Source organism: Platalea leucorodia, assembly GCF_965183815.1.
Source record: "Platalea leucorodia genome assembly, chromosome: 3".
Taxonomy (NCBI): domain Eukaryota; kingdom Metazoa; phylum Chordata; class Aves; order Pelecaniformes; family Threskiornithidae; genus Platalea; species Platalea leucorodia.
In genome coordinates, this window is record NC_138825.1 from 115,805,037 (window position 1) to 115,818,160 (window position 13,124).

At 39.3% G+C, this 13,124-nt stretch overlaps 1 protein-coding gene across 1 annotated transcript; it reads left to right on the forward strand.

The window, feature by feature from the left end:
- Positions 1–10,053: 10,053 nt before the first annotated feature.
- KCNS3 (potassium voltage-gated channel modifier subfamily S member 3) lies at positions 10,054–11,538 on the forward strand (the record flags this gene model as incomplete). Its single annotated transcript, XM_082305253.1, has 1 exon — positions 10,054–11,538. One exon carries the CDS (start codon positions 10,054–10,056, stop codon positions 11,536–11,538), a length of 1,485 nt encoding a protein of 494 aa, XP_082161379.1.
- Between the last annotated feature and the right edge of the window lie 1,586 nt (positions 11,539–13,124).

Sequence of the window (13,124 nt, forward strand, 5' to 3'; positions counted from 1 at the left end):
GGAAAACAATTTTGAGAGAACAAGGGCATCCAAGCACTGGACTAAATTCCACAACCTCTCTGGGCAGGCTTTATTATGGGAGATTAAATAAACATCTGTCAAAAATTGTTTAGGAATAACTGATCCTGCCTTGAGGTGGGGAAGGGATTGAATTATATTACTTTTCAAGGTCTATTCCCAACCTAATTTCTGTAGTTGATAGTATATTACTAACATAACCCATTTATTTATAAATAAAAAAAACCAAAGTGACTGAGATACACACATAGCAATACTGTGGGGAGAGTATTTTTTTAATCAGCTTATCCCAAAACCAGGACTTTACAGAATAAAACTATAATGGATTCAAAAGTTATAGGTAGCCAATTGAGAAGTTTAGCACTGTGCCATCTGTGACTGAATTGCCCTTTTAGCTATTTTGGTCCTGTGGCTGAGTGCTAGTGAAGGTGTGATTGGTAGCACAGGCATGACTGATTTCACATGTCTCCTAACAGCTTTTTATGCTGTGACATACTACAACATACCACTGGGTTTTATGTTCATAGATGTCTCTTCCCAGCATAAGGTGGAAAAGCTTCAGAACAACTTTTTCACCCAATGAAACTGTAGTGGTTGGACTTTTTGTGCTTTAGAAACATTATCTTCTAAGAAAAAACAAAAACAAAACAAAAGAAAAACAAACCAAACCAAACCAAAAAAAAACCAAAGAAAGATTAGGAGGGGGAAGAGATAATCTAGGAGCAGAAATGATCAACAGTCTTGCAGCATCAGGAGTCATCTGTGCTAGGAAATGAAGGAAAGTTCCTCAGACTCCAAACTGAGAAATAAGAATAACTAGTTTTCCTTTACAATGAGGAAATGTAGGATGAACTAATGAATGGAAAATTTTGAATATCAGGTCACTCTTCCTGGCAGTGAGTTAAATCTTAGTTTTAAGTCTCTGTTCCCCTTCCACAAGAGGTAAGAATATTCTGAATTTCACCAAACTCCATATTCCTTTCATTAACATGGAAGAGTTATGGTTCACTGCAGGTATAATTCACCTCTATGCAGAGGCTTGTGAACCATTAATACTCCGCTTGAAAACTCAGAAGAGTCTTAAATGGTTCATGGACCTGTGTATTAGAGAAAAAATATCATATCTAATTGTTTGTCCCTTTATGTTAGGCCTGGAGGGATTGTAGTGGTGGGATAGATTTTGCAGTTTCTCATCTCTACCATCATAGCCTCTCAGTGCAACCACTGACTCCTGAAACTGCACTATAAATGCAGAAATAATATTTAGATTTTCTAGCCTAGCTAAATATGCTTTTTTTAAAAATGAAGCAGTATTTGAAGATGACGTATTTCAGGAAAAATGAACTTGTGTAGGATCATTAACAGCTCAGCTGAATAGTTTTGCTGGATAACAGCAGCAGCATGCATGTTAAACAGAGGCTACTGGACCTGCCACTGAGTCCAGTTAGAGACTGTCCTTTCTGTTTGTGAGGGGACTCCTATAAATCATATTTTTTGGAATTACCTGCTTATAGGGCTAGTCTGTCAGAATGCATTTGACTGCTGGGCCCAAGTACCCAATCCTGTGTCTCTGGGTACCAGTACCTGGTTTGGTATGTGATAGCTATTGAGGAGACTGTGAAGAGGGTAATGGTGTGGGGGGATGTGGGCTGTGCTTGTTCATGGACAGCTGATCTGCTGTGTGACCTCAGGCATGTTGCTTTCACTGTCTGGGTATCTGCATCATCTTATTTGCTTAGGTAATTAACCTTTCAAAGACAAACTGTCTCTATGAGTGAAACAGACTTTCACTGAGGACCTCCTTAGTCTCTAGACTAATCAATGATGAAAGGAGAATGCAGAATTGTTTTTTAAGAAATATGTTGATGTACCTTTATTCCATGTAATTTTTCCTATACGGAAAAGTGTCTGGTGCTGGGATCATTATCAGATGTTTTTGACTACCAGTGGTACTACAAATTACCACAACAGGCATAACAGGATTTTTTTTGTTCCTCATGCTTATTGGAGAAGTACTTGAATGGGAACAATGTAGGACTCGGTGGAAAATGGGGTACAGAATATTAATTTGAGGAAGGGAATCTATAGAAACTGCCTGCATTGCAGAGATCCTTTGACCTACAAGTTACAATGTTCACTTCAAACAGTACTTCTTGTTTTAAAACTGTGCTCTTGATGGGTGTCATTAAGATGACTTGTCAAACAAGATTATTGCCAAAAAATTAACCTGGATAGAGACAATTTCTTTTACCATCAAACCACAGCAATGCTGACCTGGTAGTAATAATGCCTTGGGGATCTTCTCATTTTCTTAAATATTTCTGTGAACTTCAGCAACTGGGACAATATAGCTTGAGGAAACGCTTAATGTGGACAGCTGTCTGTGGGAAGCCAACAGGTAGCGTAACTGCAGCATTATAACTGTGTCCAATTAGTAGGGATTTACAGGTAGATTTTCAAGCAAACACATTTTAATTTGTCAATTCCAATTAGTTAAGGTGGATAATGATCTTTTAATTTTATATGAACAGAATATAAATTGCAGAGCCTTTGGGAACATTGCAAGGTGCAAGCCTTGTTAACTGTCATAATGTGTGTTATCTCCAGGAGCTTTTCAAGTAAGGGAGAGGATACCTTTTTCTTTCTTTTTTTTTTTTTTCTTTAAATCATTTTACAAGATAACATTCTGATAACCAGGAGGTATTAAATCTCACTCCCTGCTCTTTATGTATATGAGAAAGCAGTTCAGATCACAGACTGCATTCCCAAAGAAGCTTCTGTCATGTTGATGCTGCAGCCAGTGCTGTTTCCCCTTGCTCCTTTCGCCTACCCACACCTTGGCATGTACTCTGTTCTTGCCAGCATTCTCATAGTGAAAATCAGCAGAATTTCACTTTGGGAGGATTCATTTTACCTAGTATTAGCCATAAGCAAGTTAGACACCTTATGACACTAGTCATATAAGCTGCTTATTGAGTCAATACAGAGATGGACTTCTCCAGTGGGTGATTCACCCCACCTGAAAATGTCTGTCTAATCTAAGTGGTATGAACCATGGGTAGAGGTGCTTATTCTTCTATTCTTGCTTGTGTTCTTTCACTCTGAGTTATAATAGCTCCATTTCTTCCTTATGCAGTCTTTTGGAGGAGGTGATTTTTTTAAAAAAAACTATATTTTGCCTTGAAGATTATTTTTGCACAGGTACAGCTATTTAAATAATTTTACATTTTATTGTCAGCAGTGCTCCTAGCAGCTACTGTTGTTTCCAAATGATGATAATTTCTTTCTGATCTCCATTTTATTGCAAAGATGCACGAACATTTGGCGCAAGTTCAGTTCCTGAAACAGTCTGGTGACATCAGTAGCATTGTAGCAGGGGTGAACTTAGCCAAGTAGGCTTATGTGAAAGTAACATCAGAACAAAATTTGACCCTGGATATTTCAATTCGAACTTTATTTACCTAAGGTCTCCTGGAGGTTGTACTGAATCCATTTTAAGAGAAATATAGTTGCATAATTCTGTTATTTTCATGGCATTTTAAAGCAATATTCTAGATAAAAGATGTCACTGCCAATGGAATATAAAAAATAAATTACAACTGAGCAAATAATTGAGCTGATGAATTTACCCTCTTTGCTTCATGGAATGTCCACAACCACAGAACAGTTTCTTCAGATGGTCTTGCTGTTTATGCTAGATGACTTTTTTAAGTTAACCTCTGCCTCCACAGACTGTTTGCAAATGATTTTACAGTTAACTTAACTGTGTCAAATATTAAAAAGGAGAGTTGGTGGTTACAGCTTATATCACAGTGAAAGAGGCTGTGCCAAGTAATATTTCCTTATATTTTTTCAGGCTTAATTATGTGTGCTAAAGCAGTTATTACTGCCCAGCTGACAGGCAATAGCTTAAGTCATACTAACTGGATTTCAGTCCAAATCCTTAATTGTGATTGATCAAGTAAATTATACATGCATTTAGATGTTTTACTATGCTCAGTGAGTCAGAAAGCATAGACAGTACTTTTAGGTGGTGCATTAGACAAGTATTTGCATTATGATAAGTGGACAAAGTCAAACACTTAAAAAATCAGTGAAAACATTGATCCTGAACTGAAGTTTGTTAGGGTCATGTCCAAAGTTTTTTAAAAGTACTTAGGTGTCTAAAGCTGCATGTGTGTAGCTAGGGTGATTTGTAGAAGCTCTTAACAGTCAGGAAATTAGCAGAAGTTAGAACCCAGGTGATTGCATCATTAAGAGGCAAAATCTGGTGCCTGGGGATGGTTCGGTGCCCAAATAAGACTCTTTAGAGTGAATTTGCTCAAAACTCAATTTTCTGGAATGGAAATCTACCTAGATCATCAGATTCTTTGGGAAAAATTATCCTTGAGCTCTGTAAATAGTTTGTGGAGTTACAGAGATTTGTCGTCCCTTTCATGTTCACATCAGTATTGTATCCCTCTTGACTTCAGTGTGCGCAGGACTTGGCCCTTTATATTTATATTCTTTCAACTCAGAGCAAACCATCCTGAAATGTAAACTCTCTTAGTCTTGAGAGGTTTATGAAGTGCTACTGTGTAGCAAGCAGGAGGTGAGGCTATAGACAATATAGCCATGAAGAAAACTGGTAGAAAATCTGTAGGGATGTGCTGTCTTTGAATATTTTAAGTAGCAAAGCACAACATAGCCTATCGAACTGTAAATCAGTTGAACTTTCTTTCCATTGTGCCTGGATAATCACAGACAGATTAATGTTAACCAAAGCTGAAACTATCCCAATTTGGAATTGCCAGTAGCTGAGGTACTACCATGCTCAAATGCGCAGCATGTCCGCAAAGATGTGCTGAAGCTTGTGAGGCAGGACATCACAGAGTATGGGGACTTTGTGTAGACAAGATGTGAAAGATAACTGAGAAAGAGCAACTTCGCTGACAAATAAATTTGTGGTATGGGGGTCCACATTGCCACTAAAAACCTTTTAGGGATTTGTTCCAGAAGAGGTTGGAAACCATAGCACTTTGGGGTATGTTATACATCTGTGGCATAGCTCTCTCAAAGGGACCGTATATACAAACTCTGTCTTTGTCACTCTCCTTCTGTGAGCTTTAAGGATTTCACAGCATGCTAAAAGCCCAGAAATCTGCTATTCCCCTTCCAAGCCACACAATGGGCCCGTGGCCTCACCAACAATGTATGACTGCAGAAGTGCTGGCTAGAGCCCATCTCCAAATTGGTTTGGGAAGAGTTGGATCCTGTAGTTTTGTTTTTTATTCTAATGTTTGTGTCCTTTTCACACAGCTTTCCTTATGACTGGCTTTTATTTGGCCCTCAAGCTTAACATTTGGAACTTCTATTTGTTGGGGTTTTTTCATCATCTCGGAAAATGTTGATTCTTCCAGTAAGCATCTTTCTTTTGTGTTTTGTTTCATTTTCTATTCTATATGGGTTCTTATCCAGTAGCTCATTGAAACAACTGAAGCAATTAAAGCAACCAAGTAACTAACATCTGGTACGTGTTTGCTTACTCTCTTATACTCTCTCCAGGGCAAAAAGTGTGTGCTTTGGAATGGTTAGCAGTTTATTATGTTATATATGAATACTTGTTTTTTACAGAAGATCAAAGAGGTTAATGTTGCACTTCAAGTTGAGAGTTGCAAAGTTTGTGGTAGCTCTATGTTCTTAGGACGTTCATGACACAGGCTTTGGCACTCCAGGAAGGCATCATTTCCAGCTGAGCACAGTTTTACCCTTGAGTAAAAAAGCTGGTTGAGTGAGGAAAGGGTTCCCTTGAGTAGAGAGCATGTTGTGCTGAGACAGAAGTTGTCATCTGTGGTCTTTGCCCTGTGGCTGGAGTCACTTGTTTAAATGCCCCAAATTGTTCTGATGGTGCCTGGCACAACAATGTCCTGGTCCATGGCTCAGGGATCAAGGTCCTTGCAAGTCAATCAAGACATTCTTCAGATCGTGAAGCTCCTCTTGACATAGTTATCATGAAACTTTCCTGTACATTCTTGCCTTAATCTAAAAATTAACCATTAGGTACCATTATGAATATAATCTGCCTAATCAATATGGGTTTATATTGCTGTCTCAACAGTAAGTCAGAGTATAGTGTGCTAAGGATTTGCTGAGCACTAAGTTCTTGCTTTAGTTATTTGTGAGTAAAACTTGCTTTGTTTTTGTTATGGCCAGAAATGCCCCTAGATAATCTTCCCTGGTTTTCATGATATTAGCTTACATTGCCAGTGATCTCATCTTAATGAATTGCTGAAAGTGAAGTAGAGATTTTACTCACTGAAATTAATCAATAAATCCAGTCAGTTTGGTTTTGAATATCAGTCCAGTCACCCCAGTCCTTGAGGTTTTTTTATTTTTTTTTAATTTATAGTGTTCTAAAAACACTGCTTGGCTCTAGATCATGAGTGAAGCGTGGTGCTGCTTATCAGCTGAGTCCTGCTGCCCTTCATCTGTGAGCAGAGATCAGTGCTTTTATTTTATGTCTCAATCATTCCTAAAAGCTGAGCCTTGGGAAATGCCTGGAGCAACCGTGTCTTACAATCATTCTGTTAGCTAGTAAATACCTGTCCTCAAACTACACCTTAAGGTGTAAAATTACTTCTATGTACACAGTTTATCATGCCATAAAAACTGTCTATTCTCTGTCTTGCTTAGTTAGAAAGCAGTATGTCTCATATAATGCTTCTTTTCCCCACCATGTCTTAGCAGAATAAAAACTTTATCTTGATTGTATGGTAGGCTATGCAGGCAGTAAAATTAATGTTTCAAACTAATTTGGATTTAAGACAGGTTCTTTAAAGGGGTTTATAGTCTGGCCAGAAAAAGAAATGTTTTTTCCCATTTTTCAAAATAACATTTTTTTTTCAGTATATAAATAAAGCTCACTCTGGATAGAGATCTGTTTTTGCAGAATTAATTACCAGAGCAAATATGTAGTTTCAGCATTTTCTGGGCCTGGTTGTTCATGTGTTATAGGTGTCAGTGGTTGTTATACACAGGGAGATTACTATGAGATTTTCAGTAGCTTTGGTTGGAATGAGGCCTGTGAAGAAGCAGGAGTAGAATACGTGAGGTTTATAGCATCAGACCCTGTGTTCCTACTTGTATGGAGTACTATAAAAAAATAATACAAGGAAAATAGTAAGAGATAACAACAGTGAGTAGATCTGTAGTGATGTTTGTGACAAACCTAAAAAAACCCTTGCATGTGGGGAAGTTAAAGGCGAGGTGAGTGAGAAAATCATGGTTCTGAAAGTCCTTAGTAACCTCCCCCTAAACAGAAAAATGGATTTATATGAAAACCTGATGTGCCTTAACTCGTGCCCTGAAATCCTGCCACCATGAGCTCCCAGTGATCTATTTCTCTGTTCTCGCCCCATCTGGAAGGCACTGGAGTGGCAAGAAGGCAACAGAAGTCCTTTTCTTCATGGCAGTTGCAGGGAGTTACTGCTCCTCTAAACAGCAGGTGTTCTCCATCACAGAGAAATTAAATCATTGCATTTTACAGATACTATGAAACAGTCTCAGCTGGAGGGAGTCAACTTCTGGGTGATAAACTCTTCAGCGCTCCAGGGAATTTTGTGCTTTCCCTCCCAGCGTGGATCTGTATCTCCGTTTCCTTCTCCTCTCCTTGGCATTTAATCAGAAATTCGAACCCAGTTTTTAAGGCTTTTCCCATTTCCATCTTTTGCTATAATCAACAAGTGACAAGGACAACATTGCACATGAGGGTTAACCCTACTGTGAAGCAGGATGGGGTTGTCTCCCTTTAGGTCTTGTTGCAGTAAAAGAAGGTTGGGAGCTCTGCAGCAGAGTTGCTTCCCTCTAAGGCAAGCAACCTCGCTGGATCCTCCCATTTGGGATGATAGGCTTGGGATCAGTAGCTGGAAAATGGCTCCGCCTCCACAGTGCAACCAGTTCAGTCAGTTTGCTTTAAAAATGATGAGGCAGCCAGGTCTGGATTAGATAGAGGTGCCTAAGAAGTTGCATAATGAGTTACTCTGGGTGATTGCTGGAGCTGTAGCTAGCAGTGGTGAAGATGCAGACTTGTCTCTGTTCAGGGTATTCACAGTTGATTCATATCAGGAGGCAGTTCAGCTCAGTTGAGTCTTCCCTTCTGCACAAGACCCCATGATTCTAGTCTTATTTGGAGCTACAGAATGAAAACACTTGCTGTCTTTATAAATTCTGGCAGTGGGGCTGTATGGCTCAAAAGAACTAATCCATTAATACAAGTACCTGAGACTGAATGAAAGCAGAATTGTTCTAGCTGACAGTTAATAAAGATCGTGGGGTGGGGTTCTTTTTTTATTTTTATTTTTATTTTGCTTCCTACTTGTTCTGGTGGTGTGAAGTGGGGCTCACCCTTGAGGCCCAGTATCCCAACCATCCGCTCTGGCACTTATTAAAGCCTACAGTGACTCCTGTTTGGTGAAAATGCCCAGCTTGCTTTTATGTAAAGAAGTGCTGGTGCTCCCCTCTTATGCCGACATACAGCACGGATGCAACCATGGTGCACACACTACGAACAGGGAAATAGATATACCCTTAATGACCTTCATTAACTGAGTCAGGAGAACTTGAGGAGCAGCAAAAAATACCCAAACTCTAACATGTCCCAACTTTGAATCATAATCGTTGCTATTGCAGGAGGCACTGAAAAATGGACAAGTATAGGAATTAGTGTCTGTTCCTTTAGTAGCTTCTGCAAGCCATTAAAGAGCACCAAAGCAATTTCTTTGCATTTCTTTGCATCTGCTAGGACTGAAGAATTACAATGCTTTCTTGTCACGTTTAAAATTCATTGACTTCCATATTAAATTGAAATAAATGAGCTTAATATATGTCAATTAATGTTTAAGTGTCAGAGATCAAAAAGATTTCCTCTCTTCGTGATCAGAAGTTATATATATAATCTCATGACAAGTGTAGGAACTACCAGTTTTGGCTTGAATATGACCGTTCCTTAGAAGGAAAGCAAGAGTTATGTTCTGAAAAAGTTAACTTATTTGCTAGTAACTATATCTGCCCTTTTGAATTTCAGCTGAATGATTTAACTTGCAGTAAAATATGGCAACATTGAAATGTCCTTCTGTCTATCTGCAGGTATCCACAGTTACTTGCTGAGGCAAAATTCTGTGGAATTTCCATCTCTGGAAGCTCCTGTTTCCAGACATGGCATTTCAACACCAACTTCTCAGCATTACCGTAGTTGTGGCTCTGCTGTGGCAGAATAGGAAGAGCTTCTGGAACTGACCAAGGTCGTAAGAGGGTTGTGACAGTCCAGGTAAGTAGGAAGGCAGGTAGAAAAATACCTCGAGGGAGTGCAGATATCCAAATATATACTAGGCAAAATTCTGAAGTCAGGGACTGGAAAGCTTCAAATGCACATTTGATATGTTTTCAAGAATACAGAATGCTCTTCTGTGGATGACTCTAGAAAGAAATTAATTGATATGACAACAGAAGTAATTGCACTCCACATTCAAGCAGGTAACGTTGAAAGTAGTGCATTATAAGTTGCAACATCATACAAAGCAATACAGTTCTACTGAAACCATAATTGAGACAGCTGCTCTTAAGCTTTGTCCTAAATGTTTTGATGGTTTGACAAGTTTCCTGTCTTTAACCCAAAGATTTTTTACTTCATTGCAGTAAACTTTTCTCATGAGTGTTAATTTCAGTGTGATAGTAGTACAGAGGCTGATTTATTGATAAATTAGGCATTCTTCCTCCACATTAGAAAAAATTAAGGATAGCTAAACGAGAACATATTGCTTTCAAATTTTCTAAAGCTGAGTTAAACCATCAAACTGATTTAAACCTACTTCTGTGAAATGCTGAATAATGCTATTCATCATTTCGTTTCTTTTTTTGCCATATTTCACAGTAACCAAAGATAGAAAAAGAATGTGTCACAAGAGCAAAACAGAACTAAATGCTCTAACAATATCTTATGTTCTTTTCAGGTTCAATGCAATCTCGTTGAGCACCAGCAGTGAAACTCTCCTGTTCAAAATGGTTTATGGTGAATTTTTCCGCAGACCTGGTAAAGATGCAGAACTTATCAATTTGAATGTGGGTGGCTTCAAGCAATCGGTGGATCAAAACACCTTGCTCCGATTTCCTCACACCAGACTCGGGAAACTTCTCAAATGCCATTCAGAGGAGGCTATTCTAGAACTGTGTGATGATTATAGTGTTGCAGACAAGGAATATTACTTTGACAGGAATCCTTCCTTGTTCCGATATGTTCTGAATTTTTACTATACAGGCAAACTTCATGTCATGGAAGAACTTTGTGTCTTTTCCTTCTGCCAGGAAATAGAGTACTGGGGGATAAATGAGCTGTTTATTGATTCCTGCTGCAGCAATCGGTACCAAGAAAGGAAAGAAGAAGGTCCTGAGAAAGACTGGGATCAGAAGAGCAATGACAGAAGTATAGACTCCTCTAATGAAGAGTCATCCATATTTGATAAAGAGCTGGAAAAGTTTGACAATTTGTGTTTTGGTGAAATAAGAAAGAAGATCTGGGTCAGAATGGAAAATCCTGCATACTGCTTGTCTGCCAAGTTAATTGCCGTGTCATCCCTGAGTGTTGTCTTGGCATCAATCGTGGCCATGTGCATTCACAGCATGCCAGAGTTTCAAAGGCTGGACGCCAATGACAGGGAGATTGAAGACCCTGTGCTGGAAGCCGTGGAGATTACGTGCATCATCTGGTTCACTGCTGAGCTAGTCATCAGGCTCATCACTGCTCCAAGTCAAAAGAAGTTCTGGAAGAAACCACTGAATATCATTGATTTTGTCTCTATTATCCCATTTTATGCCACCTTGGCTGTGGACACGAAGGAAGAAGAAAGTGAAGATATTGAAAACATGGGGAAAGTGGTTCAGATCTTGCGGTTAATGAGGATATTTCGCATCCTGAAACTGGCCAGGCACTCTGTAGGACTGCGGTCTTTAGGCGCCACTTTGAGACATAGCTATCAGGAAGTTGGACTTCTGCTTCTGTTTTTGTCTGTTGGGATTTCTATTTTTTCAGTGCTTGTCTACTCAGTGGAGAAAGATGATGACTCATCAGAACTGCACAGCATCCCTGTTTGCTGGTGGTGGGCAACTATCAGCATGACCACTGTTGGTTATGGGGACACCTACCCGGTCACGCTTGCTGGAAAGCTGCTCGGCACCCTATGCATTATCTGTGGGATCCTAGTAGTAGCACTTCCAATCACCATTATTTTCAATAAATTTTCTAAGTACTATCAAAAACAAAAAGATATTGATCCAGACCAATGCAACAATGATCGCAAAGAGAAATGTAATGACCTACCTTATTTTAACATTAGGGATATTTATGCAAAAAAGATGCACTCCTTCATTTCTAGCCTTTCTTCAGTAGGAATTGTAGTCAGTGACCAAGATTCAACAGATGCCTCCAGCATCCAAGATATGGAGGATGTTTACAACACAACATCTTTAGAAAATGGTACAGGAAAATGAGTTGAATCACTTTATCTTCCCTTTATTTCTCTTCTGATTCTTGGTAAATGTGGACTTACAAACTTCAGTGAATTTATTAAGAGCAGTTAATTCTCAGGGTACTTAACTCTCAGCCATATTTGGACATTCTTTGCTCTGAGGATGCCATACAAGCTTCATTGTTTATATGAGGCTTTAAAATATGCCTCATATGGTGGTTTAGTTTTTACACAACTATGTTATGCATTTTTTGGGAGAAGAAGTCAGGAAAACAGTTTTAAATGTGAGATCAGTGTTTGTTTGGTTTTGTGGGGTTTTTTTTGTATGGTTCATTGTTTTTTTCCCTACAGCAATCTGATAGCTTACAGAGAATCTGCTTTTATAGTTTGCTGCTGTTCACATAGAGATATATTACAAACATGTAAGAACTATTGCACAAGTCAGTGAAGTTTTTACCTGCAAATACATCAGGAAAAAGAAGGAATTATGTACATCTAAAACTGTGCTCACTAACACATTTATGTCATCTTGGAGTTGGGAACCCGTTTCCTAAGTTGGGGCAGAAAATGTATTGGTACATATTGTTTTTACTCCATGGAAGCATAATATTTATGAATTTCTTTCCAAAAGCACAATACATTTTTAGTTTGTTAAAATAAAATAATCCCATTGTGCCTATATTTTTCCCTGTGTCCAGCATGGGCAAGCTCTATCAGGTCCTAAATGGTCTAAATCACAAGTTGCAGGATGAAGCATGTGGCGTAGGACAGAACAGGAACTTATTGTACCTTTTAGCCACCTCTTCTGCCATTGCGAACCTGAGCAATTTTGGTGCCTGGAGAGGATCCTGCTGTGATTAAGACCACCCTGGTGGCTTCCCCAGAGGCTTTGTTTTGTGGGCACTGAAGCAAACATCAGTGGTGGTCTTCAGAAGTTATTGCTCCCTGCTGTCAGCACTGCTCCTTTCTTGGAGGTTACTGCCTCGGTGGTGTGAGCAGCATCTCAGCTGCACTGGTTATCAGTCCAGGGCTGTAATGCCAAGCAACGGAGATGTGCAGGCATGCTCTCCTCTACCGTATATTGCCCATCAGAGAGGCAGGGTGGGCACTGCGTGTGGGCACCCATATATTAACCTATTTCATCTCCTTTTTCTAAGCTCATCTGTTGGTGATGGCAGCTTTCCTGGTTTGTACTATGGGCTGGAGCGGTGCTCTTTACCCGGCAGCATGCTGCAGCTCTGTGCATTCCTGTCCTCTCTAGGGATTTCTTACGCAGCCAGATAATCCTGCTCTGGTTCAAACTGGATCTTCTAGGGCTATTTAAAGGGAAAGCCAGCCCTTGAGCCTAGCATAAAGGAGTGCTGGAGAAACTCAAGGACCTTATAGAAGTCCATAGTGTTTCTGAACACTGATTTTCTTCATTTGTCTAGCAGCTAAATTAAATGCTGGGTAATGGAGAATTGTAGATACCGTGATGTTGATATTTTCCTTAAAGAGAGGCTTCACTTTTTTTTTTTTTTTTTAAATTATTGGGCCAAATGCTGAAACCCTTACTCAGTTTTTACTCAGGCAGATCAGCAGCTGACTTCAAGACTGAGTAAAACATGA